General features: G+C 42.0%; 1 protein-coding gene across 2 annotated transcripts; it reads left to right on the forward strand.

Annotated features, from left to right (window-relative positions):
• Positions 1–668: 668 nt before the first annotated feature.
• Positions 669–25452, forward strand: LOC110070246 (polymeric immunoglobulin receptor). Of its 2 annotated transcripts, none has more exons than XM_072997251.2 (8): positions 669–2593; positions 12815–12938; positions 13751–14092; positions 15358–15663; positions 18883–18997; positions 20162–20280; positions 23511–23645; positions 24696–25452. In XM_072997251.2, exons 2-8 carry the CDS (start codon positions 12896–12898, stop codon positions 24764–24766), a joined length of 1131 nt encoding a protein of 376 aa, XP_072853352.2. In that variant the 5' UTR covers positions 669–2593; positions 12815–12895; the 3' UTR covers positions 24767–25452. The 2 variants fall into 2 exon arrangements, with proteins under 2 accessions (XP_072853352.2, XP_078247973.1); XM_078391847.1 differs by lacking the exon at positions 669–2593 and adding an exon at positions 2606–2755.
• The last annotated feature ends 489 nt before the right edge of the window (positions 25453–25941 follow it).

Below are 25941 nucleotides of genomic sequence, written 5' to 3' on the forward strand. Positions count from 1 at the left end.
GGGGAGTCAGGAAAGTTTTAAGGATCAGATGATACTTCTGCACTATTAAAGAACAGGCCTGGTAGGTGGGGCTCGTCAGCCATGGAAGGCAGCCCATCTAGGAGAAGGAAAACTCCGATTTCAAACCTCCACTGCCTTGTGGCTATATCCACTCATGGAAAAGACTTCAGGAGTTAACCTCGAGGCAAAATCCGGAGCTGGAGTCCCGAAAGCAGTTCGTGTCGTTCTGCCAACTCCTGCGATGTTGCTGGAACCAGTTGTATTGGCTCTTGCCTTTCCATTGGACCATTTCAGCAATGTGGAGAGGGGGGATCTGCTGTTTGGGTAACAGCCTATCCTCCATATTACCTTACCCGGGCTTCATGCTCTGGAGAGGACACTCCTCGATTCAGAGCATGTTACCATAGTCTCTCGAAACTGAAGGATGCCTATACAACAGTACTTGAAAATTAAAAACAGTAAGTGTACAAATATTTAAAAAGAATTTAATAAGTATTATAATAAAAATGGTAAATAAAATCAATACCACAAACACATTTAAAAGCGACAGTGCGCAACAATCCATTAAAAAAAGGAACCCTCTCAGCCAGTTACTGTACTAAGGAAAAGCTTGCCTGAATCTCTGCCTACTTACGGAAAGTCAAGCAAAGATGAGGACAGGCTGGATTCCCATGGGAGGGAGTTCCAAAGTCTGGGAGCAGCAACAGAAAAGGTCCTCTCCTGTGTCTCCACCAAGTGTACCTGCGAGGGTGGTGAGACTGAGAAAAGGGACTCCACTGATTATCTTAATGCCTGGGCAGGCTCATAGAGGGAGATGCGGTCTTTTAGATAGCTTTGACCCAAGCCATTTAGCTTATAGTAATGTGTAGGCCATGATACTATATACCTCCTGAAAGATGGTGGTGGCCTACAATGGAGTATTAATCATGCGAGAGACCCATCACCTTTCTGATGCATCTGATAAACCTGGGTATATGCACTATGGGAATCATTACTTTTGTAACTCTTGGTAGTACTAGGGTGGAATCAACCAGATGACAGAGTAATACAATGGCAGTGGCTGGAAAAGGTGCAACGTTTTGGAGTGCAATGGTTGCAATTGTATCCTTGGCACTGCTGTTTTAATAAATCATTAACAACTCCAAAGAGATAATTAGGCTTTGCTTTATCAAATACTACACATGAATAACATTTAGCTACTAACCTTTGAACCCACCACACAGGTTTTCCAAAGTGGAAGAAAATGAAGAAGAAATACCAGGCACGAGGCAAGGTTGGAATGGGACATTTTCCTGCCTAAGGCAGTGCACAAGATGGTGTCTCCCTTTTCATTGCTAGCTGGACTGGCATTTGAAATACACTCTAATGCTGACAATAGGGTCATGTCCTCCACCACAACTTGGGGCTGCTAGCTACCTTGGAGAGCATGCTTTGTGACACAGCCCAACAAGTATGGAGAGTTTAAGAGGAACAGCCAAGAGGCTTCCATGACTGCTTCTCAGCATCTGTTACCTGAGGTAGCTTTCTCATCTTGTCTAATGACATGATTTCCATGAGGGGACTCTGTGAGGATGGAGATAGTTGCCTAGGTGCCCCAGCAGGCTGTCTCACCTTCATTCCAGAACCAACTGAGCTCCACACAATGATCCACTATGTAGACTTTGCTGGCCTATAATCTCTCAAGAGTACCTGAATGAAAGATGAACTCTGTGACAAGGAAGATCCTGGGTAGGATCTCAGGAAGGTGTGTGTGTGTGTGTGTCAAAGGAAAAGCCTGGAAACAGAGGAAATCCCAGGAATGGAAGAGTGACTTCTAAGGGCAGAAAGGACCCTTGGGACTTGAGGGCTGTTGAAGAGGGTTTGGAGGCAGAATGGGAGGAGAAAGGGAAATTTGAGGATGAGGGAAAGATTGACCAGTCTGCACAAATGAGGGACTTCATCCCCAAAGTGGTAGGGGAGGAAGAAGAGAAGTGGGAGGAAGAGGACTTTTGGGAGCCCTGAGGAAGAATCATACCACTTGGACATTGAGATCCCAGAGGACCCCAAACCAGGTGCCCAAAGAAGAAGCTGAAAGGCACCTTGACCCATGCCCAGCACCATGTCTTTCACATTGGGGTAAGTGGGAAAGAAAAGAGAGGTACTGCCAAACCCAGGAAAGAGCTCATGGGGAACCTGCAACAAACCAAGGCAGACACTGGTAGAAGCAAAGGCAAACTATTTCTCTTGTTATCCTGTGTACGGGAGACGGGGATGGGAGGGAGGAAAAGGCAGAGAGACTGTGTCTTAATCAATTCAGATTCAAGGCAAATGAGGAATGTAGGTTCAGGTCTATTTCCAACTCACTAAAGTACCTCCATCCTCATATTAGTTTATGGGCCCTGAATCAGTTTCATCCCCTTACTTTTAAAATAAAAGAAGCTCAAGCTGACAGAAGGGGAATTTCTTTTCTGATTATGTGACCATAGGTTCTTTCTCTCCTCTTGAAAGAACTTCCTTATGTCACTGTGGTGAGAGCAATAATTAAACCTGCTTTTGGTTGGGTCTTCCTGTTTTCTGAAGAACAGCTTGCTGTATTCACAGTGCAGTTTAATCAGTGAGTATTGTGCGAAGACCCGTTTTTAAAAGCCTGAGCTGAAAAGATATACTAAATATATTTATTTGAAGTATTAAATATTGCTTGGTTTTCTGAGTAGGGGATGACACTTTCAAAGCTGGAATCTGGAAAATAATTTTGTTTTGTATTTTCAGGTTTAAGGTAAGTCAGTTTAAGTTCTGTAAGCCTCATATAAAAATTAAATAATGAACCATGGAGGAGACTGAAGCTGATAAAGTGATAATGTTAATGCTGTACATACAGCATATGAATGCATAAGTTTACTATGATTGTATTATAATTTATATCATTATGTTTATTTTGAATGGATTGTCAATATAAGGTCTGCAAAAGTCATTTTGTTGTATATGATGTAAAGGCAAAATGAAGGAGCCCATTAGACACATGAGAGGGCAGCTTGTCAAACCAGTTTTGGTAAGACACTGTTTACATCTGATTCAATCTGTTTAATTCTCTGCTATTTAATATTGACGAAGCAGAGGTTCATGTGACTGCACTTATATTGTGTCAGCATTATACAGTGATGTACAGTGAGGCTTTATTGTCAAGACATAAAAGTAAAGGGTCTATATCCTGTTGAATGAATTGTAATTGATTTATTGGACCAGTGAATCAGGTGCTGAATGTTTCATCCACCCTTCTGTAAATCCTATTCTACAGTAGAATAGTATAGTAAAATTACAGTAAAAGCCATTATTCAGTGGGTTTAACTGTAGTTGGGACCACCAGCTGGATTCACGCCTTCATCAAAAGTTACTGGTCTGTGTAAACATTGATGGAAATTATAAAGACTGAAGATTGGCCTTTGGAATTTTTAAATTGAAAGGAGTAGTTCGTATTTTCTGTACTGAACCTGCATTTCTGTGCATATTTATGTTTATCTCACCAAATTTTATGTCAAAATAAACATTTATAGGATTAGAATTGTATTGACAGGCTATAAGCCAGTGGACTTTTAGTTGGCAGTCTTATTGATCGCGGTGTGACTTTAAGGAAAAAAAAATCATGTACGGGATTGGGCTGCTCTTAACTGAAATGCAACTTGAATTACAAGTGATGTTGAGACTCATGGCTGCTGTTCTGGATCTAAGTTTCTTTTAGTGAAACCAGGAAAAAAACAAGGAAAGCTCACAAATTTTAGCCTATGCAGAGATAGCACCTTTTGAGGGGACAGGTTTTCAGTTGTGGGCTACAGTATGAAGGAATGGGTTGTGCCCTTGTCTTTCAGTCTCACACACACACACACACACACACACACACACACACACACACACACACACACAGAGAGAGCGAGCGAGAGAGCGAGCGAGAGAGCGAACACACACACACACACACACACACACACACACACACAGAGAGAGAGAGCGCGCGCGCGAGAGAAGAAAAAACATTGTAGGGACATGAAACCTTGTACATTGTAGTTCAGATGTCAAAGCAAACTAACAGCTGCATAAAATGTATTCCTCCATTTTTTTAAAAAAGGAATCCTTTTTATTCCTGGTGCATTTCAAGATAAAGATTTTTTTTACAAGGATAGTTTTCCTGAAGCTTTGAAGAGGGAAGTAGGCATAAGGAACCTTTTCAAAGCGTTCGAGATACTTACTTTATTTTTAAAGTTTTCCCTTCAGAAAGAACCTTTGATGGAAAGAAGCACTAATGGTTATATCACACTGCTTCCTGCTATACATTTATTTCTTGTTGCATTCCCCTTCCACACTGGTCTCTCTTCCTCCCCCTCCATTCTTCTTTGGTCTTATGAGTTGCTGTATATTGTTGTAATTTCTGCCATTCCCAGGCAGGCATATTAAGGGAATCTGTAGCCAAAATCACACTCTTGAACACCACAGCCTCCTTGCACCTATGTGTGCCATGTACCATATGCCTCACTTTCTTTATACTGAGAGAGGGCTATGGGAACTGTGACAATTAAGGATAACATCATATTTCCTTCTCATCATATTGTTATGTCATCATAGCATTTGGAAAGGCAAACGGTAGCCCACTATACCAAATATATTATGAGGCTAGAACCGGACTCCACTGGATTCTTGAATTAAATGACCATGGATGGCCATAATTTTCACATCAATTTATGAACATGTTATCATAATAGCATGTCCGGTCAATGCCAAGGTGAGGCAATAAGAGTAGATGTGTCCTGAAGATATAGCTGCATACTCAGATTAAGCAGGAAATAGCAGGATTTAGTTGTGGCAAGATGAAGCCAAAGCTCTGAAGGTGGTGTAGGAGGAACCGGTGGGCAGATGGGAAGTACAAATGAGGACCTAGTTGGGAAAGGGACGTGTCCTTGCACAAGTGGGAATACCCACTAGGGAGTTATGTGAAGGCTATTGTCATGCCCCAAAACAGAGTACACCCACCAGATCAGCAAAACAAACTACAATAAGAAATCAAATGCTCTCAAACACACCAAAGTAGCTCCTCATACTGCCCCTTGTTGGCTAAAAAGCAATGCCAACCTGATACGTCACATTTAGGTGTCTGTAAGGTTTCTGTCTGTGAAAATCCCAGAAAAGAGAGTGATGGGATTTGTAGTCCAAGAAATCAGAAAATCTCTCAGAACTCTACTATAAACCCTCGTCACCCATGAAGTAGGACCTATGATTGCTGAAGAGCTTGTTAGCACAGTGTTAGTATGAAAGGCCTACTTGTTTTGTACAAACGGTCTAATTGGTTAAGATTTTATGTATAGGACCAAGGTAAAGGTAAAGGTTCCCCTTGACATTTAGTCCAGTCGTGTCCGACTCTAGGGTGTGATGTTCATCCCCATCTCCAAGCCGTAGAGTCAGCATTTGTCTGTAGACAGTTTCCGTGGTCACGTGGCTAGTGTGACTAGACATGGAATGCCATTACTTTCCCACCATGGTGGTACCTATTTATCTACTTGCATTTTTACATGCTTTTGAACTGCTAGGTAGGCAGGAGCTGAGACAAATGATGGGAGCTCACTCTGTCACGTGGATTCGATCTTACGACTGTTGGTCTTTTGACCTTGTAGCACAGAGGCTTCTGCGGTTTAACCTGCAGCAGCACCACGTCCCTTTTATATAGGACCAAAGCACCTACTTAATTTAGATTAGCATGAGTGGATAACGTTTTTAATTAATCAAATTAAAGATTACATTAAACATTGTTAAAGTTCTAGTTGCAAAGGAAAACTCAGGAAAAAATGGCTTGTGTTACTGTCCTTGATACTGTTGTCTCTGTGGCTATTTATTTATTTATTTATTTATTTATTTATTTATTTATTTATTTATTTATTTATTTATTTATTTATTTATTTATTTATTTATTTAATCTCATCTTTCTCCTTAAATTGGTTCTTTTTGTAGTTTGTATTGGCTAACCCAGCCTGGAATCTTCCTGATGCTTTGTATAAACATTGGTTCCACATACAGATGGGGTCACAAAGAGTCAGACATGACTTAATGACTAAACAACAACAATAACAGATAGCTCAGTGAGTTAGATATGTATGTAGAGCTGTAGGTTGGGAATCTGTGCCTCCCTGTGCCTCTCTGGAGAAGAGCCAGCCTATGTTGCCTTGGGCAAGCTGCGCAGTCCCACAGCACTTTTAGAAAAAATGGACTGGTAAACCATCTTTGAGTATGTTATATACCTTGAAAATTCTGGAGGGCTCATCATAAATCACAACTGACTTGTTGTTGGACTGCAAATCTCACAATTCAGTTGCTATGTGGGGATGCTGCTGTTGCCATGTTGCCCTTCTCCATCTCTTGGATGCTGAGACTATTTCTGTATCTAATTCACTAAAACTTTTAAACTCTTAAAAGTTATGGGCAAATGTTAAATTAATTGTGGCCTAACTAAATTAAGTCACTCTTCTAACTGTGTTTGACTCCTGTTGAAGGGCTGGGGATTAAAAGAACATCCTCATTAATAAAATAACAATAATTTGCTTATTCCAAGTTCTCTGTCCACCCTATTTAGAATTGTGCCCTGGCTGGATGCCCCCATCAAGTTACTGGAGCTGAACACAAAGTTCCCAGGGAAGCAGTAGCAATCATATGCAGAGCTTCACACAATTACTTGTCTCCCACAATTTCTCCTCTCAAAGATGGTGAAAAAGCATTATCTTGAGGAAGAGGTAGAAGAGGGCACATCTATTAGTGGAAACTGATCAATGGCATGCCTTTTCTGCCTACAGTGTCTTTGGTTTGAACTCATGCCTTATAGTTCTTGGCAGGAAATTATATGTTGATGGCCCAGGACATCTTGCTCACCACTTCCTGCATGTGAGAATAACCTCCAGCACCCTTCCTCAAAATGAGACATTTCTCTTGGGGAGGAACTGTAGTGATTGTAGTGGCAGGGAGAGCCCCTCAGGGCTTTTCTGAAGTCATCTGATGTTCACTGAAGCATTCACAAACTCCCGATTTACTTTTTTGGGCCAATATAAGACTTTCCCTCCCGCACTTGGGGAACACGGGGAGACTGATATAGATGCTAGAGAGGTGAAATGCAAGCTCCAGAGTGAGTGAGTCCACTTAGGGGTGTAGTAGTGGCTGACTGTTTTTATTCAAGAAGTGATACTTTCTTTTTTTAATTATTCTTGCTTTGAATAATCACTTATGCCTCAAGAAAAGAGCATGAGTGCCACACTATCCATTCCCTATAACACCATTCCGGCTGAAAAAAAAATAGTATTTTAGAGAAGTCAGCCCAGAAGAATGTATTCTCAGAGGCTTTCACGGTGGGGATCTGATGGTTGTTGTAGGTTTTGCAGCCAAACAGCCCAAAAAACCTACAAGAACGATCCCAAAAGAACTTTGAGTTTGAGAAATCAGGAACGTGTTTATGGCTTGAAAGTGAATAGCAAACACACAGACATGTCAAGAAAATTTATGTTGTTTGTTAACACTTATGTTTCACCTTTTTTCCCAAAAAGCTAAGGAAGTTATATCTGTCTCTCCTCTCTAGTTCTTGCAAAGTTGAAATACACTGACCGGCCAGTCAGCTTCATGGTGAAGTGGGGATTTGACCTGGGTTTCCCAGTCTTAGCTGAACATTTTAACCATGTTGGCACTTTACCACTCAATTTAACTGTCACATTTTTTTGCATCATATACCACTAGTTCTGTCAAATTGTTTGACTCTAAATTCACCGAAAAAGATTTATTTTTAGAAATATATTCATCTTTTTCTTACTTTATTCTGAAATCCTTCAGAGGATTATTTTTGGCATGTTGAGGGTGAAAATTGAAAGTTGATTTCTGGTTCAGCAGCTCTGCAGCAGACTTACAAAAAGGAAATTGCTTAACTCCGATGGGGAAGTAGTTATTACCTTGACTGCCTCAGAGCTTGCAATCCCATTCATGAACATTAACTTTATATAGGGTTCTAACTGCTGATAGAGATATCCAGAATTTCCAGTGAGGAAAAAACAAACAAACCCAAGAGAGCTTGTTCCTATAAATGAAGTTAAGGGGCCTGAGAAAGGAAGTACTTTACAAAAGCAACTTCTTTCTGTGATAAGCTCCCCATGCTGGTCCCAGCCAGTATACTGTAGCAATGAAATGAATTAGACCTATTATTATTATTATTTATTATTTATTTTATTTATATCCCGCCTATCTAGTCGCGAAGACTACTCTAGGCGGCTTACAGCAAAGTTAAAATACAATAAGAATAAAACAACAAATTACAAAAATAGGTAAGAGAAAAAAGACAATAAAGAAATAAGAAAATCAAAAATAGTCTTATGAGAAGGCCTGCCGAAACATCCAGGTCTTTAATAGATTCTTAAAAGTGCCCAGCGAGGGAGCTCCGCGAATGTCAGGAGGTAAGTTATTCCACAGGCGAGGAGCCACCGCCGAGAAGGCCCTATTTCTTGTTTTCTCTTTCCGGGCCTCCCTCGGCGTTAGGCTCCTCAGCCTCACCTCCTGGCTCGCCCGTGTGACCCGGGTAGAACTTGGTGGGAGAAGGCGCTCCGCCAGGTATCGAGGCCCTAAACCGTTTAGGGCTTTATACGTAAGCATTAGCACTTTGAAGTCGATGCGGAACCTGATGGGCAGCCAATGCAATGCGGCCAGAGTGGGCGAAATATGTTGGAATTTTTTCACTCCACTAAGTAGTCTGGCCGCCGCATTCTGCACCACCTGTAATTTCCGCAGCAGCCTCAAAGGAAGCCCCACGTAGAGCGCATTACAGTGGTCTAATCTTGAGATTACGAGCGCATGTACTAAGGTGGTGAGCGCCCCCACTTCCAGGTAGGGCCGCAGCTGGGCTATCCGCCTAAGGTGAAAAAAGGCGGTGCGGACCACCGATGCCACCTGTGACTCCATGGAGAGCACCGGGTCCAGATGGATCCCCAAGCTGCGTACCCCATCCCTAGCAGGGAGAGTCACCCCCCCAAAAGAGAGGGAGTTATCCAAATCCCCGACTGTGGGGGGGCCCACCCTCAGCACTTCCGTCTTGTCCGGGTTCAGCCTGAGCCCGTTCTCCTGCATCCATTCCAGTATAGTCCCCAGGCAGCGCTGGAGGCACAGGACGGCTTCTCCTGCGGTTGGCAAAAAGGAGATGTAGAGCTGCGTGTCATCCGCATACTGGTGACACGAAGCACCACACCCCCTGATGACCCCACCCAGCGGCCTCATATAGATGTTGAATAGCATTGGGGAGATAATCGACCCCTGTGGAACCCCACAATTGAGGCTCCACGGGGCCGAGAAACTCTCTCCAATCTGCACTCTCTGGGGACGGTCCTCCAAGAAGGAACGGAGCCAGGACAATGCCAGGCCACCTATTCCCAACTCGGAGAGCCTCCCCAGGAGGATACCGTGGTCAATGGTATCAAAGGCCGCTGAGATGTCGAGGAGGACCAACAGGGACACTTTACCCCTGTCGGCCTCCCTCAGAAGGTCATCACACAGGGCGACCAAAGCCGTTTCTGTGCCGTGGCGCGGCCTGAAGCCCGACTGGAATGGATCCAGGGCATCTGTTTCTTCCAAGAGCGCCTGAAGCTGGTCGGCCACCACCCTCTCGACTACCTTGCTAAGGAAGGAAACATTGGCGACGGGCCTGTAGTTGCCAATTTCGTCCGCCGCCAAACTAGGTTTCTTCCTAATGGGCCTAATGAGTGTGTCCTTCAGGGCAGATGGAAATCTGCCCTCAAGGAGAGACCCATTTATAATAGCCGTGGCCCACTCCGTTGTTAACGGCCTGGCTGCTTTGATTAGCCAGGCCGAGCAAGGGTCCAAAGAGGAGGTGGTGGCACGACAGCGATCAAGCGCCCTGGAGACAGTATCAGGCGTAACAGGCTGAAAGATGTCCAAAATCACCGGGCAAGACGGAGCGCTGGACATCTCAGCTCGACTCACTGTACTCAAAAAAGGAGAGAGGTCCCGGCGGATGGCCTCCCTTTTGATTTAAAAAATGCTGCAAATTGGTCCGGCGAAAAACTAGGGGGAGGCCCATCACCCGGACCAACTCCGGAGAGGTCGCGTACTATACGGAATAACTCCGCCTGCTGGTTGGACGCCTCGCTTATCCGGTTAGCGAGGTATGATCTACTAGCAGCCTTTACCTTAGCAAGATAAAGGTTAGTAGCGACCCTGACAGCTATCCTATTAAAATCCGTCGGGGCCCCTCTCCATCTGCGCTCTAGCCGTCTCCTGACCCGCTTCCTCGCCCGGAGGTCCCGGTTAAACCAGGGTGCCGGGCGGTCTCTGCGCCGGAGAGGGCGTTTAGGTGCGATCATGTCAGCAGCCCTAGTCGCGGCAGCAAACCAGCCATCCACCAGAGCCTCGACAGGAGCGCCAGCCAGGTCAGCCGTAACACCTCTCATGGCATCCTGGAATCCAACAGGATCCAGTAGCCTTCGAGGGCGGACCATAACAATAGATCCCTGCTCCCTGCAGGGGGGGAGAGCCATTTTAATGGTACACTTTATTAGGTGGTGATCCGACCATGACAAGGGTACCGACTCAAGGTCAGTCACCATCGGACCACTCTCGCTCCCATTGGTAGAAAAAACCAGGTCGAGTGTATGACCCCCCACGTGAGTGGGGCCGTTGACATGTTGGGACATGTTCAAGAAGGCCATGGTCTCCAAGAACTCTAGAGCTGGACCAGATGTCTCCGCCCCCGCGCGCACGTTGAAATCCCCCAGCACCAATAGGTTCGGGGAACCCAACAGTGTCGCGGAGACTAAGTCCACCAGCTCCGGTAGGGAGGTGGCTGGGTCGCGGGGAGCACGGTAGCCCAGCAAGATCCCAATACCGTCCCTGGCCCCAATAGACACGTGGAGGGCCTCAAGACCCGGCTTTATCACCGAGGAGCGCCTAGTGACCTCCAAGCTGGACTTATGGACAATGGCTACTCCCCCCCTGACCCTCCAGTCTGCCCTGGTGATGGACAGCATAACCGGGCGGACAGATGAGAGCTAGGGGGGGACCCCCCTCTCCGCCGATCCAAGTTTCGGTTATGCAAGCCAGGTCTGTATCCTCCTCCAGAATAAGGTCTTGAATTACCTGGGCCTTATTGGATACAGACCTGGCGTTCAACAACACCAGGCGTAGAGTGGAAGGCAGGCTGGTCTGGCTACCTCGATACTGGAGGCTGGTCTCCGTCTCAGAACAAGGAACAGCCTTTAAACATCTGTCCCTAGTTCTTCTAACGCGAGCAGGGACGGAGCCAACACCATATCTCCCCCTACCCGTAATCACAGAAATATTCTGGGGCCCCTCGCTGGGAAGGCAGGCCTTCCAAACCATATCAAAAAAAAAAAAAAAAAAAAAAAAAGACAGGTAAGTGCAAACAATCAATTAACCCAAAATAAATTACATATACAATTATAAAATATACAAAAGTAATCTAACAAAAAACAAACAAAACAAAAAATATATTAACAATATCAATTAAACGACATTAAAAAAAAAAATACACAATATGACTACAGAATTCCCCCAGAGGTTATCCCCCACATATAGCCAAAAGTTGTTTTCCTCTGACAGTTGATTTTGACCCTTTAGATAGTACTGGAGTCAATGGCGTTTCGTTAACACGGCCGGAGTCCCAGATCACAATAACGGGCTCAGAGGTCTCAGTATGGACACAGGGCAGGGTCACAAGCGCTAGTAAGCAAGCTGGAAAAAGCTTGGACCCTGCCATTTCCCCCCTTAAGAATCCAATTGGGGGGAGATCAGATGGCAGCAAGCAGGCTGAGGCAGAGAAGCAGGCGAGGGAAGAAGGAGCTGGGGGGGGAATCTCCAACATGGCGCCGGCGTTCCCACGCTCCGGTGACCTCCCAGCTCCCGCTGATGCTTGCAGGATCCTGGACCCTCTCGGCTACCCCCAGGTCCAGCAGTCCGTCCAGGCGCGTCCCCAAGGTCCCCAGTCTGCAAGAGATGCCCCGTTCCTCCGCCAACTCCACCGGGACAAGGCACCTCCCAAGCAAACAAGGGTCCCCCAAGCTCCTTCAGGCAGCCGCTCACCACCACTCCGCAGGCGAACCCGGCGTCCTACGCTCCGCGCTCGCTGGTAACAGCGTCCATCCACAGCGCCAGAGCCCCGTGGCAAGATCTCCCCGACGCGTCCAGCGACCAGCGCGGCGAGGCTCGTCTCCAAGGAGGGGGCAGGGCGTCCGTCACCAGCCCATAGATCTTTTCCCCTCCGACAATCGCCTCCACACCAGACCGTCGTCCGCCGCTTTCCCAAGCCTCCGAGCCCAGCGGGAAACCGGAGGAGCCCTCTCCCTACTCCAGCTCCAACTCCGTTCCCCGCTGCGAGCTCCCGGCCAGAAACGCAGGCTCCTGCTTCACATCAACAGGGTATGTGGGGGAGAGCAGGAGGGAATAAATAAAAATAAGTAAAAAATAAATAATAGAAATAAGAAAATAAGAAAGTGAAAGTGAAAAGTGTCAGGAGAAAAGAAAAGGAAGAAGAAAGAGAAGAAACCAAGAGGCAAACTGAGGCGGACCAAGGCACCTATGACTCACCATCTATATAAATCCCACTGATTTCAAGCTTCCTGAAAGTCTCATTCGTTTCAGTGGGTCTCATGCGCTTGCATTTAGTCCATGGGCTATGGTCTGCCTTCCAAACATTGGACTTCCATCATATCTGACCAATGGCTGTTCTGCTTCTGGATATTGCTTTTTCTCTTTGACTTCTTTTGACTGCAAATGAAATGATTGAAAGTCTTTCACATCCTTTCAGGTTTGACCTGGCTGTTTGGAGTCTGTCCCCTCATAAAAGGCCACTTTGGACATTAAAAAAAAAGTGTTTCTGAGTTCAAGCATGATGGTAACTACCTTTCTTTTGTACTTCATTCTGAGGCATGGTGAGTAGCCAAATATGTCTTCTTTATCCTTACGTCTTATGTCTCTTTAATAAGTTTGTGACAAGTGGGGTTATTGTTCTCCATCAATAAACATTAAAACACCTCCCAGCTTTCCACAGACTGCAGTAAATTGCATTGCTAAAAGTACAGAGAGGCTATAGTAGGTCAAGGGGATACCCAGTATAGTAGAGTGGATAAAGCAATGGACTAGGACTTAAGAGGCCTTGCTTCACATCCCTGCTCAGCCATGGAAACTTACTGGGAGTGTGGAACTGGTAAAAGCACTCCCAGTTCTGGGAATTGGATCTGCTCAAGCACTTACCTCCCAAATGCCCGTTAGACTTGCTGTAAGTCAGTTATGACTTGAAGTCACATACTAATTACAATAGTAGATAATGCCTATTATAATGTGGATTCAAGTCTTGGATGAGGCTTGGATTCAGATTGTATTGGGTTGCTGAATTGATGGAAGTTTGTCTCTGGGTCCCAGCACTCTCATAACATGATAATCTCTATATAAGCTGAAGTTCTTCAGAAGTTTTGGACTTCAGTTCCCACAAGCACCAGCCAGCAAGGTTAATGTCCAGCCATTTTGGGCACTGTAGTCTTAAATTCCGAAGGACACCAGGTTTCTGTAGAAACAAAATAACTTTAAAAATGAACCCAAACCCTTGGTCAATTAATTTTGAGGCTGCATTTGGACCAAGATAATTTGTTTATTTTGCTTTATTCCAGCAAGAGAAAAATAACATTTTATAATTAGTCTAATAACTTGGACAATGTACTGATTTCTTCTCTCTTTCCCTTAATAGTTTCAGGCACATTGTATGGACCAAGGTTGTTGATAAGTCCTGTTGGAGGATCAGTGACAATCACTTGCTACTATTTAGCCACAACAGTCAACAGACATGACAGAAAATATTGGTGCAAGGAGTCAAAGTTTCCCTATAAACCTTGCCAGACTATCATTTCCACTAACCATTTCATCCTTCAAGGCTATGAAGGAAAAGTGTCAATGAAAGATGACCCTCAGAAAGGGATTTTGAAAGTGACAATGACACAGGTGGAGAAACAAGACTCCAGTAATTACAGATGTGGCATTGGCAAGACAGATGGCAATTTATATGCTGGAGTGAATCTGACTGTTTGGGAAGGTAAGCACACTGAAAGAATCTAGACAGCTTTCATCAAAAGACAGACAAAGCTTCCCTGAAAGAATGTTTCATGAAATAACACATTGGATATCTCTTTATTAAATGCAAAACTAATTGTGAAGCCATTAGATTACTTTTTATATCATTTATGAGGTTACTTTATCCCCTTCCAAATAAGAGACTACATTCAGCCGTCCTGTAGATTAGAACTTTCAGGTTCAAGAGGGCACCATGTTAAAGAAAATTGTTGTAGAAAATAGTAATGACTCATTCCTTCACTCATTTTGAAAGGCATGACAGAAGTGTAACTCTTTTGATGATTCCTGATAGCCTAATTGCATATTGGTAGTAAAATGGACTCTTAGATGGAACGTTTTCTGTGGTAATTGATGGTTATATTTAGGGAGTCTGAGATTTGCAGTGCTGGACTTGAGAATAAGATTAAAGTACAAAAGGTGTCTGTTAATAAGTTAACTGAGCAGTTAGAATTTCTAGATAACAATGATCATTATAATATTATGAGGGCAGTAGTCACTACTATGAAAAGGAAACAACAAGTGCAATATATTATGGAATGGATAGTTAGCTTCACTTCTAGAATAAAGCAGACCTCACAATGCATTTAGAGATAGGTGCAGATTTTCTGCTTTGAAAAGTGCAAAATATCTGAGCAAAATTTTGTTCTGTTGATTAAAAAATGAATAAAAATAAATTTAAGGCAAAAATCTGGGATTATTTGGATAAATAGCAAGGTTGGAATTCCATTCTCAGTACTGCTTTTCCCTTCCCTGTCTTGATAAACCTTAAGTAAGTTCAACTTTTCAACATATCTCCTATTTGACATATCTGAAACCATTGACTATCAGTACAGTTTTACATTTAAATTAATTATGCTTGTTCAAAGGAAAAATTGCAAGAAATGCAGAGGAAGACAGCTCTTTCAAAAAAATATTTAGAGATGTTAGATAAGAAGCAATCTTCCCATATTAAAAATGCATTATTTTATATCATTGACTGCTCCCTGTCTCAAGTAATATACTCAAGTAAAATGAAACATTCATAAACAAAATTTGTGTGTTACTAGACAGTTGGAAATGTGAGTTGGAAATGTTTATGTAGATATGAAGTAATAAATGAAATTATTAGTAGGTAGTAATGTTTCATTTTATAATTATTTCATATTGTTAAATATATTGATCACTCAATTGATTGATGAAAACATTAATAGAATGTGGTGGGGTGTTGTTGTTTTTCTCTCCAAACAGGTCCAAATCCACCAAAATCACCAGAAATTATTTGGGGTAAACTGAGAGGATCAGTGATGATACAATGTCCATTGGAAACAACTACACTGAGCATGAGGGATTCCTTGTGCAAAATTAGTAGATATGGCTGTATTCCCAAAGTAGATAAAGGCAGAAGTGGAAGAATTAATGTTACTATGGAAGACAGCTCAGGAATGCTCAATGTCAGTATAAATGGACTGAGGACACAAGACTCCGGAATGTATCGATGTGGACCGAGATCACTTAATGATACTGCAAGGATAATACAACTTCAAGTCATTCATGGTGAGCATAGAAAGGAAATGAGGGAACGACAAGCATCGAATCATGACAAAACAAGAAGGAACTCTTTCTTCCTTTTACTATTCATTCTTTACTCCCCAACTTCATTGTTTCATGGAGGATGCTGAATCCACAAATGATGCCTCAGCCATCCATATGCTGTAAATTGCCCAGTTGAGCAAAGACAGAGCTCAGAGACAGTAGCTACAAGTAATGTAATTGTAGCTACTGTAACAAATTACTTTGGGGGGAGACAATGAGACCATAACAATGTTACATTTATATTTTAATGTGTTTCAGTAACATCAGTGGGTACATAGTAAGCAGACCCATTCTACCAAAGGCTGAATGATAAGACAACATATATCTCTCAATGGGTCATCACCAACATATATCTCTCAATGGGTCATCACTGTATCTACTCTATTTGGGATTAACAATAAGATGCCCAGAGTTAGTAGGGATGTAAACCATTACCTATCACAAGCAAGACCCCGAAAAACCCACAACAACCAATTGTACAGTTCTCCTCACCTGAAAAGTCCATAATAATGAATAACAGGAGCAATCTTCCAAGCTTTGAGCAAGGGCTGCATGACTGATTACTCAGCTCAGTACCTCATTTGGGAGCCAAAACATGTGTGTCTGATCTCTTTCTCACTATGGATCTTGAAACAAAGTTCCTAGTGAGGTTTCCTTCAAGACTCATCATCTGCCAGCTGTAATCCCATCAACTATTCTTTTATCACATGATGTTATGCAATAGGTAGCTCTAATTGTGCCATTGCATAATACTATTCACAAAGCACTTTCACAGGTGTGTTGTGCAATGGTTGTGATGGAAACAACATGACTGATTGTGCAATTTAATTGTGCAATGCTTATTGCCTGGGCATAACATGTGGAATTTTATACAGGCACAACTTCATTATACATGAAGGAAAACTGTATTCTGGCCATCATGAGGTTCCTTAGTCATTGAATTGGTGTTCAGATGGCTGAATACCTTACCTAATGCAAAGGACAAGATACCCCTCCCCCTTTCCATATACAAAACTTGACCAATCTCCCCATTGAATTATACTTCTGAACAGGTGACTGGACAGTATCCTTCACCATGCCAGAAGGCAGAAAAGCAGGGCAAGGAGTGCAGGCCAATTTGCACCACACATACACAAAGCTCTGTGCTCAAACATCTTGCAGCCACTCCATGCTCTCCAGTATTTCTAGCTTGCAGTAGCTGCTTCCATCTGCCTAGCAGAGAAACTGGTCATGGATAGGGCATTCTTCTTCCCAGTTTTGAAAGCCGCTCAGAGTGGTATAAATATACCAGATGGGCGGGATATAAATCAACTAACTAACTAACTAACTAACTAACTAACTAACTAACTAACTAACTAACTAACTAAATAAATAAATAAATAAATAAATAAATAAATAAATAAATAAATAATTTAGAATGCAGTTTAGGTTCAGTTTTTCTCTTCACTTGGCCAAATAACACCCCCATTAACCATTTTATATTTCTGCCCCCTTCTTTTTGACTGATTTTCCCTTCACTTCTCTAATTTGAGGCCCCAGCATTCAGCTTCTGCCCTCACAGTCAACTAAATACATCACATACCTTGGAAAACCTTGTCTCCAATTCAAAAGAATGTAAGCAGCAGCCATTTGTTTTTCTTTCCTTTATTCCAGACCTGGCAAGGCAAGATTGTGCTCCTTCTATGACAGAAGAGTAATTTATCTGGCCCATATATTAATTATTATTTTTTTAAAAAAATATTCTTTGATGAAACCGCAATGAAAAGAGTATTGTGGTACAATGAAATCTACAGCTTTGGGCTTCCCCCCTCCACCATTTTAGCCCCTGCTGAAATCACTTGCCTGCAGGGACTATCAAATTCAAAAGAGGATTCCTTGCCAAAACATGCAGCTTTCACTTTTGTTTACAGGACACTTATCTATATGTTAGCCTTTTTCATGCAAAATTCTAGTTGTAGAATCAATTTTTTGTAGCATAATAAGTTATGATGGCCAGCTTCAAGGGAAGCGCTGTCCGTGGTACTGATCAGACATGTTTTGTTAACATTGTGATGGTGGCTAAATGAACATCTTAATGCTAAGAAGATAGCTGTCTGGTATTTCTGCAGCTTCAGGTACAGACTGATGATACTTGAAGGTGTAACTGTCAGCAACAACCATGCCTTGATCAGTGTTGGCTGCAGCAGCAGCTGCATTACTAGTTCCTGGAAACAAAAATGCAGACAAGGAAAGGTCCCATGCGGTGGCCTCCAACATTTTAGCCCAGTGGCTCCCAAGTTCCTATTAGGAGTCACAACTCCCTTTTATAATAAGCCAAGTAACCTGTGGCTCTCCTTGCCACATCTGCATAAAAAGGCCATAATTGTCCACCAACTTTTCTTGCTGCTGATTCCTTTGTCACCCATTCAAAATTGAGGATGGACCAGGCTGGGGGCGGTTAAAGATATGGAGAACAGAAGGCAAATCACTTCAAAGATGGGCCAATGGATGAAAGTACATTATGATACCCAGGGAGGAGGCAAAACCTTCACACAGAGAGGCTCTCCCTCAGGAAGTAGCAGAAAGCTTTCCTTGCAACCACTGCCGAAGAGGCAGGCCATTTGCTTTTGTGCCCCCCTACTGGGTGGTTTTGTGGAGGGGGTTCTATTTCCTTTTCTTTCTCTCATTTAAGCTCTCCTGAAGTGATGTGTCTTAGTTTAAACTGGCAGCAATTACATCTATCTACTGCCATTCTTCCCCCTCCCCTTTTTGTAAAAAATAGTTCAGGTCATCTCTTCTCTGAAAGTAGAAGCTTTTTTCTCCCCCAAAGGGTTTTTTTTTCACACACACACCTACACACTAACTTTAATATCACAATCTGAAAAGTCAAGGAAGAAATTACTTAACAAGGGTTACAAAACATATAAAGTGACCCGCAACCCCCCCCCCCAAGAAAACACCTCATGATCATCTTGGGGGCTTATCCCCCAGGCTTGGAAACACTGCTTTAGCCTAACAACCAACTTCATTGGTCACAGTTTTTCAGGCATTCATTCCCATGGCAATTTCAAATAATAGCGTGTAGATCTAAAATTATACCCAAACCAAACAAATTAATCTTCATTGAGAAATATTTTAAAAGCATCTTGTTTCCTGGCAATCTCCAGCACCCTATGTCTCTCTGTGTTTTTTTTTAAATAGAATCTGTTTTCTCTAATATTGTAAGCAAAATAAATGCCACATATGAGCCACGAGCAATGTACACACCTTCTCAAGAGCATGATGAGAAATCTGCAAATGAAGTTTCTAAGGAAAGGTAAGGCTACAAACCTGAAGGTTTCCTCTCTTACAGATATTGTATAGCTTTGTGTCATTCATCCATCTGTCTAAAATGTACAGTACTTGTATTTAGTAAATGTGTTGGCAAAGTTAGAATCCTCACTTCATTGGTTACTTCATATCTAGGTAGTGTTTCCTTGGATGCCAGAAAAGGATCAGAACCTGGATCCAATAGCATTTTGTTCGTTTGTGAATTGGTCTTCATTCCACTTAATTTCCTCCTGAATTTGAATATCTGGACTTTAAGAGTCAAAGAGTTAGAAAAAGAATTAGTCACACATGGAAGAGACCCATTGAAATCAGTGTGACTTAAGCTACTCATGACCAATTTACATTCCATTGATTTCTATGTACCTCCTTCAAAGTTTTCTCATCTGAATCCAGTCCTGCATTTAAAGATGAGCTGTGGTTTTAATTTAGAAGATACAGCAAACAGAAGATTTTATAAATAATGGTGTTCAGATGTGACAAACACTATTACATAGTTTGAAACTCGTATACCCATTCCTCAAAACAGCCTCACTGGAAAGTGATAGTTGTTGAGTTAGTTGGAAAAGAAATGCTCATGAAGAGTTTTTGTTTTACAAGATATAATTGTGAGCCAGTAGATGGCACTCCATTTCTCTCCTTAGTGTTATGATTTATGTTATTACACTATTGGTATATTGAAATGCTGTTTCAGATAGCAAACCAAACTCAGGCTGAAGTACAGGAATATAACATAACATAACATAACATAACATAACATATTACAGAGTAAAGTAAAATATAAGACAGAAATTAATCAGCTTCTGCCACATTATAGTCATAAAGGAAACTGTTGTCTTAGAAGCAGACAAAGAATTTTAAAGATGAAAGAGGTGCCATTGAGATACCATGGTTCATAAAGTGCTCACACATTTATAAACATTTTAAAATTAAATTTAAAGAAAAAAAAATCCTATTCATTGGCAAAAACATGAAGGACCAGAGAAAATTTGGGAAGAAGAGCCTAATATCATAATATCTGGGTGACTGGATGTTACATATATATTTCCTCAGTGCTAGACCCAAATTGATTACTTTGTTTTACTTCAGAAATGAGATATTATGTATGATTACAGATTGATGAATTGCACCTTTGTGCTATATCCACTTTTAGGTCTTCACAAACTGAACAAAACCTGCTTGCAATTGTGATACCGATTATTGTTATACTACTAGTTCTTGCTGGCATTGCTATTACAGTGCTTATTAAAATAAAGCAGTGGAGGAAGAATGGTAAGTGAAACTGTTAATACTCTTGTACATTTCAGAATAGGAATAAATTGGCAAAGGATAATCCTCATTTATAGTAAAACCACAATTTGCCGTAACACAAAGGTTGACTGGTGCTTGTATTTACAATAAGTGTCTGACTTGAAGATTTAGAATAAAGGCTAGATTCCTGTTACGGGAACATGAAACAGAGAGACAATTACACAAATGGTTCCCACTTCAGGAAATTTGCAAGGTGATGGTCATTCTCTATGACATTCTGATGCCAAGCCAGAACTAACAATGGAATTTATCCTACAAACAAACTGGATATTCACAATTATCTACAAACTGACACTAGATGTTCTATGAAGTCATTGCCAGTCAATGGTGGTACAGTTGCATTTGAGACCAGCTACAGTGGTGCCCCGCATAGCGACGATAATCCGTTCCGAAAAAATCGTCGCTATACAGATTCGTTGCTGTGCGGGGCAAAAAAAACCCATAGGAATGCATTAAAACACGTTTAATGTGTTCCTATGGGGGGGGGAACTCACCTTTAAGTGAAAATCCTCCATCCTGCCGCCATTTTCGGTGCCTCTAAATCGAGGCAACACAGCGGGTGGCCATTTTGGAACCGCTGATCAGCTGTGCTTTGGCGCTCTCGCTCTCTCTCTCTCCCCTTGCAGGTCCAGCCTGGGCAGGGTGACTGAGTCTCCCTGCTCAGGCTGGAGTTGTGAGGGGAGAGAGAGGGGGGGTTGCAAAGCTGGCTTCCCCGTGATCTTTGCAAACACCCGCCCATCAGCTGTGTTTACTCTCTTTGGAGGGGGCCTTTGGAATGATCATGGGGAAGCGCTTCCCCACAATCATCGCAAAGCGATTTCCCCCACTTAAAACATCGCAATGTGATTGCTTTTGCGATCACAAAAACTCCACTGCTATGCGGATTCATCGTTAAAGGGGGCGCTCGTTAAGTGAGGCACCACTGTATTTCTAAACTATCTTCAAGAGCAGCTCTACACACGACATTAAGAACATAATCTGATTTAGAAGGTACAAAGGTTTGTGATAGTTGGAAGATCTCCCTTTTCCAGAAGAGCCGGCAGAGGGCAAATCTGTCAAAAATGGAAAGAAAGGGCATTTGGCCAAAATCCAGCAGTCAACGCATAAGGTCAGAGCCAGATGTGCTCTCCTAGTCTGTATCTCTCATTCATAAATCAGAAAATATTCTGATTTAGAGATAACAAGGCATTAATCTCCAGTGATATTAAGATAAATTTGGAAGTGCAGGTACTGATCATGATGGCCCAAAGAGCCAGCACTCCCCCATGCCAAGTTGCAGATAACTGTATCAGCAACTGAGGAAAGGATTTTTTTTTTGCCCACTCAGAATAAAGTTGCTAGCCAATACTTTGCATTATGACAGAAATAGCTTGTAATAGTATACTGTTCCAAAGCAAATTGATTTCACTCCTAATTACTGTGAATTGCAGCTAAACTCAAAGGGAGTAGCAAACCTGATATGTGTATATGTATCCCTGCTGCTCAAAAAGTCCTGGGACTTTGACCCTGTAAGATCTGGCAGCATTACTCCACTGTTTATCTTCTGGTCAGCCATGTTCCCTGCCTTCAGCTTGTGGTCTGCCTTACCAGGAAATGGCCTAAATCTTTCCATAGTGTTTTGTGTAAGAAGGTAAACAGCAACCTTGAGTTATGTTCATTGTATCAGAAGGCAATATACAAACAAGGAAGTCATTCATGAAGTATCTGTTCCATCTGATGTGTATTTACTTAAGATCTGTACTGCTCTCTCTAAACACTCTTGGGGCTGTTAGTATCATTTAAACTGACAGCCAAATATGACTTTTTTGTGCTGTGGGATGTTGTTAGTTTCCCTTTGCCCGCCCAGCCTGGAATAAAGAGACATGTAACATAGGGTAACTGGACCACAGTTTTATTATTTTTTATTAAACTTTAGTTCCCCTTTCACATGGTGCAGTTCTGGTCTGTGGCCAGAGTCACATTTGACGTTCTGGTCCAGACCCTTGCTTAAGTGAATTCCTATTCCGGAAGCGTGCTGTCCTACCTTATAGCACACCCCTCGGGATAATGTAACCGGAATACCCTGCTTCCCCTCCCCTCAGCTAACTTCTGCTAATTCCAACCTGAGAGGAGGGGTGCTTGGCACCCCCTGCTTGCCCACTTTAGAATTCACCTGAACCTATCCCTTATGCACTACCTGCCGTTGTGGCCTATTTAAATTCAACCTCTCATTAACATGCCAACACCGTCCTCATCCTCACAAGTAAGAATGGAATGGGCAAAAAACCACTTGCACCTAGGTCCAATGAGGTACAAGCCAAAAATTCCCATCCGGCTCCGAAGCGACCAGCTAATCTCATTCTTACTATTAGGGTGGGTGGATGGACAATCCAAAGAAGTGAAGAGGCTGGAGCTGGACTGGGGAGCCTTCTTAAGGCTTCTGATCTCACCCTACTTTGCCAACCTCGTGATGTCTCCTCTCTTCCAGCCAAGCGGGCAAAATAGCCCCGCGTCAAGAGCTGCACGCCTTGTGGAGAGGCCATTTCTCTTTAACTCCAATGACCAAGTTACCAAACAAAGTGGTTGAAAACAATGCCTAGAATTACATTTTATATAAACAAAGTGAATAGCTGTGAAGATAAGAGGCATCCTTGGGGCACATTCAGGTTGACTGCGGAATGCTTTGGATCTGCTGGATCCCAATCACTTGTATTCTTGCAACATACTCCCAGGACAGAAGAAACATGACACCAGATCTGGAGCTAGCATTTTCTCTCTCTCCAGACTCCACAAACACCCCTACTACCATGACCAAAGTTGGACAACCTGATTGATAGTTATCTAATATAATGATGGAACAATTAGATAATTGATAGTTATCTAATATAATTATGGTCTATGAAATTACAGGCATACCTCAGTTTGCGAACACCTCCATTTATGTATTTTTTGGTTTACGAACCGAAATCCATAAGAAATAATGCCTCAGTTTACATTGTTTTCCTTCCCCCCCCCAACAGTATGAAAAGGTTTTCCCAGGGTACATTGCACCTATAGCGCCACCCCTTTCGTAGCACAATTGGCATTTCGGTTTATGAAATTTCCATATTACGTAACATTGTGTAGAATGGATCCATTTCGCAAACTGAGGTATGCCTGTACCTCTGTGCTATATAAAAGTAAAATGAAGGATTTGTTTTTGTTTTCCAAAGACTCGTATGATGTTCCTGTAAAAGACCCTGAAGGACAAATGCCACTAAATAACCTAAAGAGTTCAGAGGAACAATCCAAGGAGCAAAATAGAACTTCAGTCATTGAAAAAGAGTCTGCCGTAGGATCTGATAATGGTACAGTTTTTTTTCACCATCCATGACTTCAGTGCTTTTGATAGGTTCACATACATAGCAATAACTCCCATGTGGTAATGATTCTTTCAAAACAACATACTCTTGAACTGTATTGGAAAATAAGGGAGTTTCTATTGTGATAATTTTGGTAGTATTTAACATTATTGAGTGGTAAATCTTCCTTCCTTCCTTTCACCTACCTGCACTTCTTTTTCTCCTTTTTCTTCCTCACATCACTATCATCTTCTTCTTCTCCATTATTAGTCATTTTAAAACTCTGTAAATAGCAACCTTTTTCATTATGTACTGAAAAAGCTATAGTATGGCAGTATTGTTTTGTATCTTACATTTATTTAAAGCATGAGGAGCCAATGTTTAGAAATTATCTAGTGTTGGGCACAGAGTTATTGAGAATATTATCCTATTCCACTATCAAAGCTTTCCATGGAATAGTCATTATGCCTGAATCTTTGTAGGGCTAAGAGAGTGGCAGAGATAGGGTTGAGCATGTAAGCCCCACCTTGCCACCAACCCCACCTTGAACTTTCGGGACTTCCAATGTGTAATGAAGGGTCTACGACTGAATCTGCAAGTGCATTCAGCTGAATGTGCTTACAGTACTTCATTGATTGAGCCTAATTCATCTAAGCTCCTAGTTCTGGAACTGCTGTAAGCATGTTAAGCAGAACATGCTTGTAGGGCATTATTACAGACTTTTGTATTAAACATCTGCCGCTCTGCCTTCCTTCCAGATGGAGGTGAAGCAGAGATGTGTGTGTCCTCATTGCCCTATTAGCATAATGCCGGAGTAGGGCTTGTATTGTTTAAAATGTAAAACTTTGAAAAAAAGAAAAAGAAAAGAAAATGGAGGAAAATTTGTTTTTTTAAAAAATAACTTGTTCCTGGGTGCTCAGCCACAAGTGATCAAGACATCCTATTTTCAATCATTTTTGAATGGTTAAAGATGTATGCAATGCTTCAAATAATCAGACCCATGTAATACTAGCTAACTTCTCTCCTTCCCTCCTCAACTTTATTTTCTTTTTTTAGTTGACACACCAGTTACAACTGTCTATTGTTTGGTGAGCAAAGCACCAGGTTCTGAAGACTGTGAAGGATAGTGCACATAACTGCCTTCCAAGTCAGCGTGCATGTGCATTACTGCTAAGTGGCATCTTCCTTGAACTGTATCTTCCCCTCTTAATATTGTAGTATCCCAGGCATTACATTGAATCAGAAGTGTAAGAGGTACAACTCGTTTATTTTTAAAGTAATAACAAAGTTCCAAAGTGTTCACCAATTTTGCATAAACCTATAGGCTGAACTATTGTTACACTGCTGTTACTGCTGTAATACTGTATGACTTATTTTTTATACATGTAATGAGTTTTGTTTTTGATGCTACTGCTTTGGCGTTATTTTTTTAACAGAAATTGGATTTTTATGGTCATAATTACTGTTTTATTGTTATAGCATTTGTTTTATTGTTATAACTACTGTTAGCACCTGGGGGAGTGATGACTGTTACTAAGGATAGTTCACAGGATTACATATTGGGTTAAAACCAACACTTCCCTTTCTTCAAGAAATGGAGTTTTCTCTATGCAGGAAGACTCCTTCCAGTGGAGAAAGGAAACCTTTAGATTTATATTGCATCACTAATCCAGATAGATTATGAATCTCAAGGGCTACCTTTTCATGTCACCTTAAACTTAAACTGTAGTTTCATATGACATAAATAAGCAGAAAGATGCCACAGTAACTCTTAAGCTCTCACATTCCTCACTTCCATCTCCTCTTCCCATGTTGCTGGTGGGGGATGTTCAGAAATACTTGTATTCCCTTTTGCTTCACCTCAGTATTTTTGTTTATCCAGACTGACAAACTAACATTAATGGTGGTTTGTCTGACACAGGTTCGCTGCTTCAAATGAGTCATAATTGGTGTTAATCACAATTTATTCATCTACAAACTGTAATTAACCACAAGAGAAAATAAAACATTTCAAACTGCCTTGGCTATATGAAAGGAGAAAAGGTGGTTAGGAGGGGAGAATTTTATCCCTGCTTGAATCACATGAATGTGATTCATTCATAAATGTGAATCATTTAGCCAAATGAGCAAATGGGTGCATGATGGGGGGAAAATGTGTATTCATTGCACACATGTTTTGGATATTTGTTAGTCTGATATTGTGTTCTATAAAAGGAAGTTAGATTCCCACCTCCCAAGTGTATCAGGGCAGCTTTATGTACAAAGAATAAAATTTGATTTGGCTAAAAAACAATAGTGGTGA

This window comes from Pogona vitticeps, chromosome 4 (genome assembly GCF_051106095.1).
Source record: "Pogona vitticeps strain Pit_001003342236 chromosome 4, PviZW2.1, whole genome shotgun sequence".
Classification (NCBI taxonomy): Eukaryota; Metazoa; Chordata; class Lepidosauria; order Squamata; family Agamidae; genus Pogona; species Pogona vitticeps.

What these genes read in the sequence shown, in the direction of transcription:
- LOC110070246 (XM_072997251.2), top strand. Translation starts at nt 12,896, where the DNA reads ATGATGGTAACTACCTTTCTTTTGTACTTCATTCTGAGGCATG. An exon ending in ACAACTTCAAGTCATTCATG is followed by an intron (nt 15,664 to 18,882) that starts GTGAGCATAGAA and finishes TTTTTTAAATAG; the next exon opens with AATCTGTTTTCTCTAATATT. An exon ending in AAAGCAGTGGAGGAAGAATG is followed by an intron (nt 20,281 to 23,510) that starts GTAAGTGAAACT and finishes TGTTTTCCAAAG; the next exon opens with ACTCGTATGATGTTCCTGTA.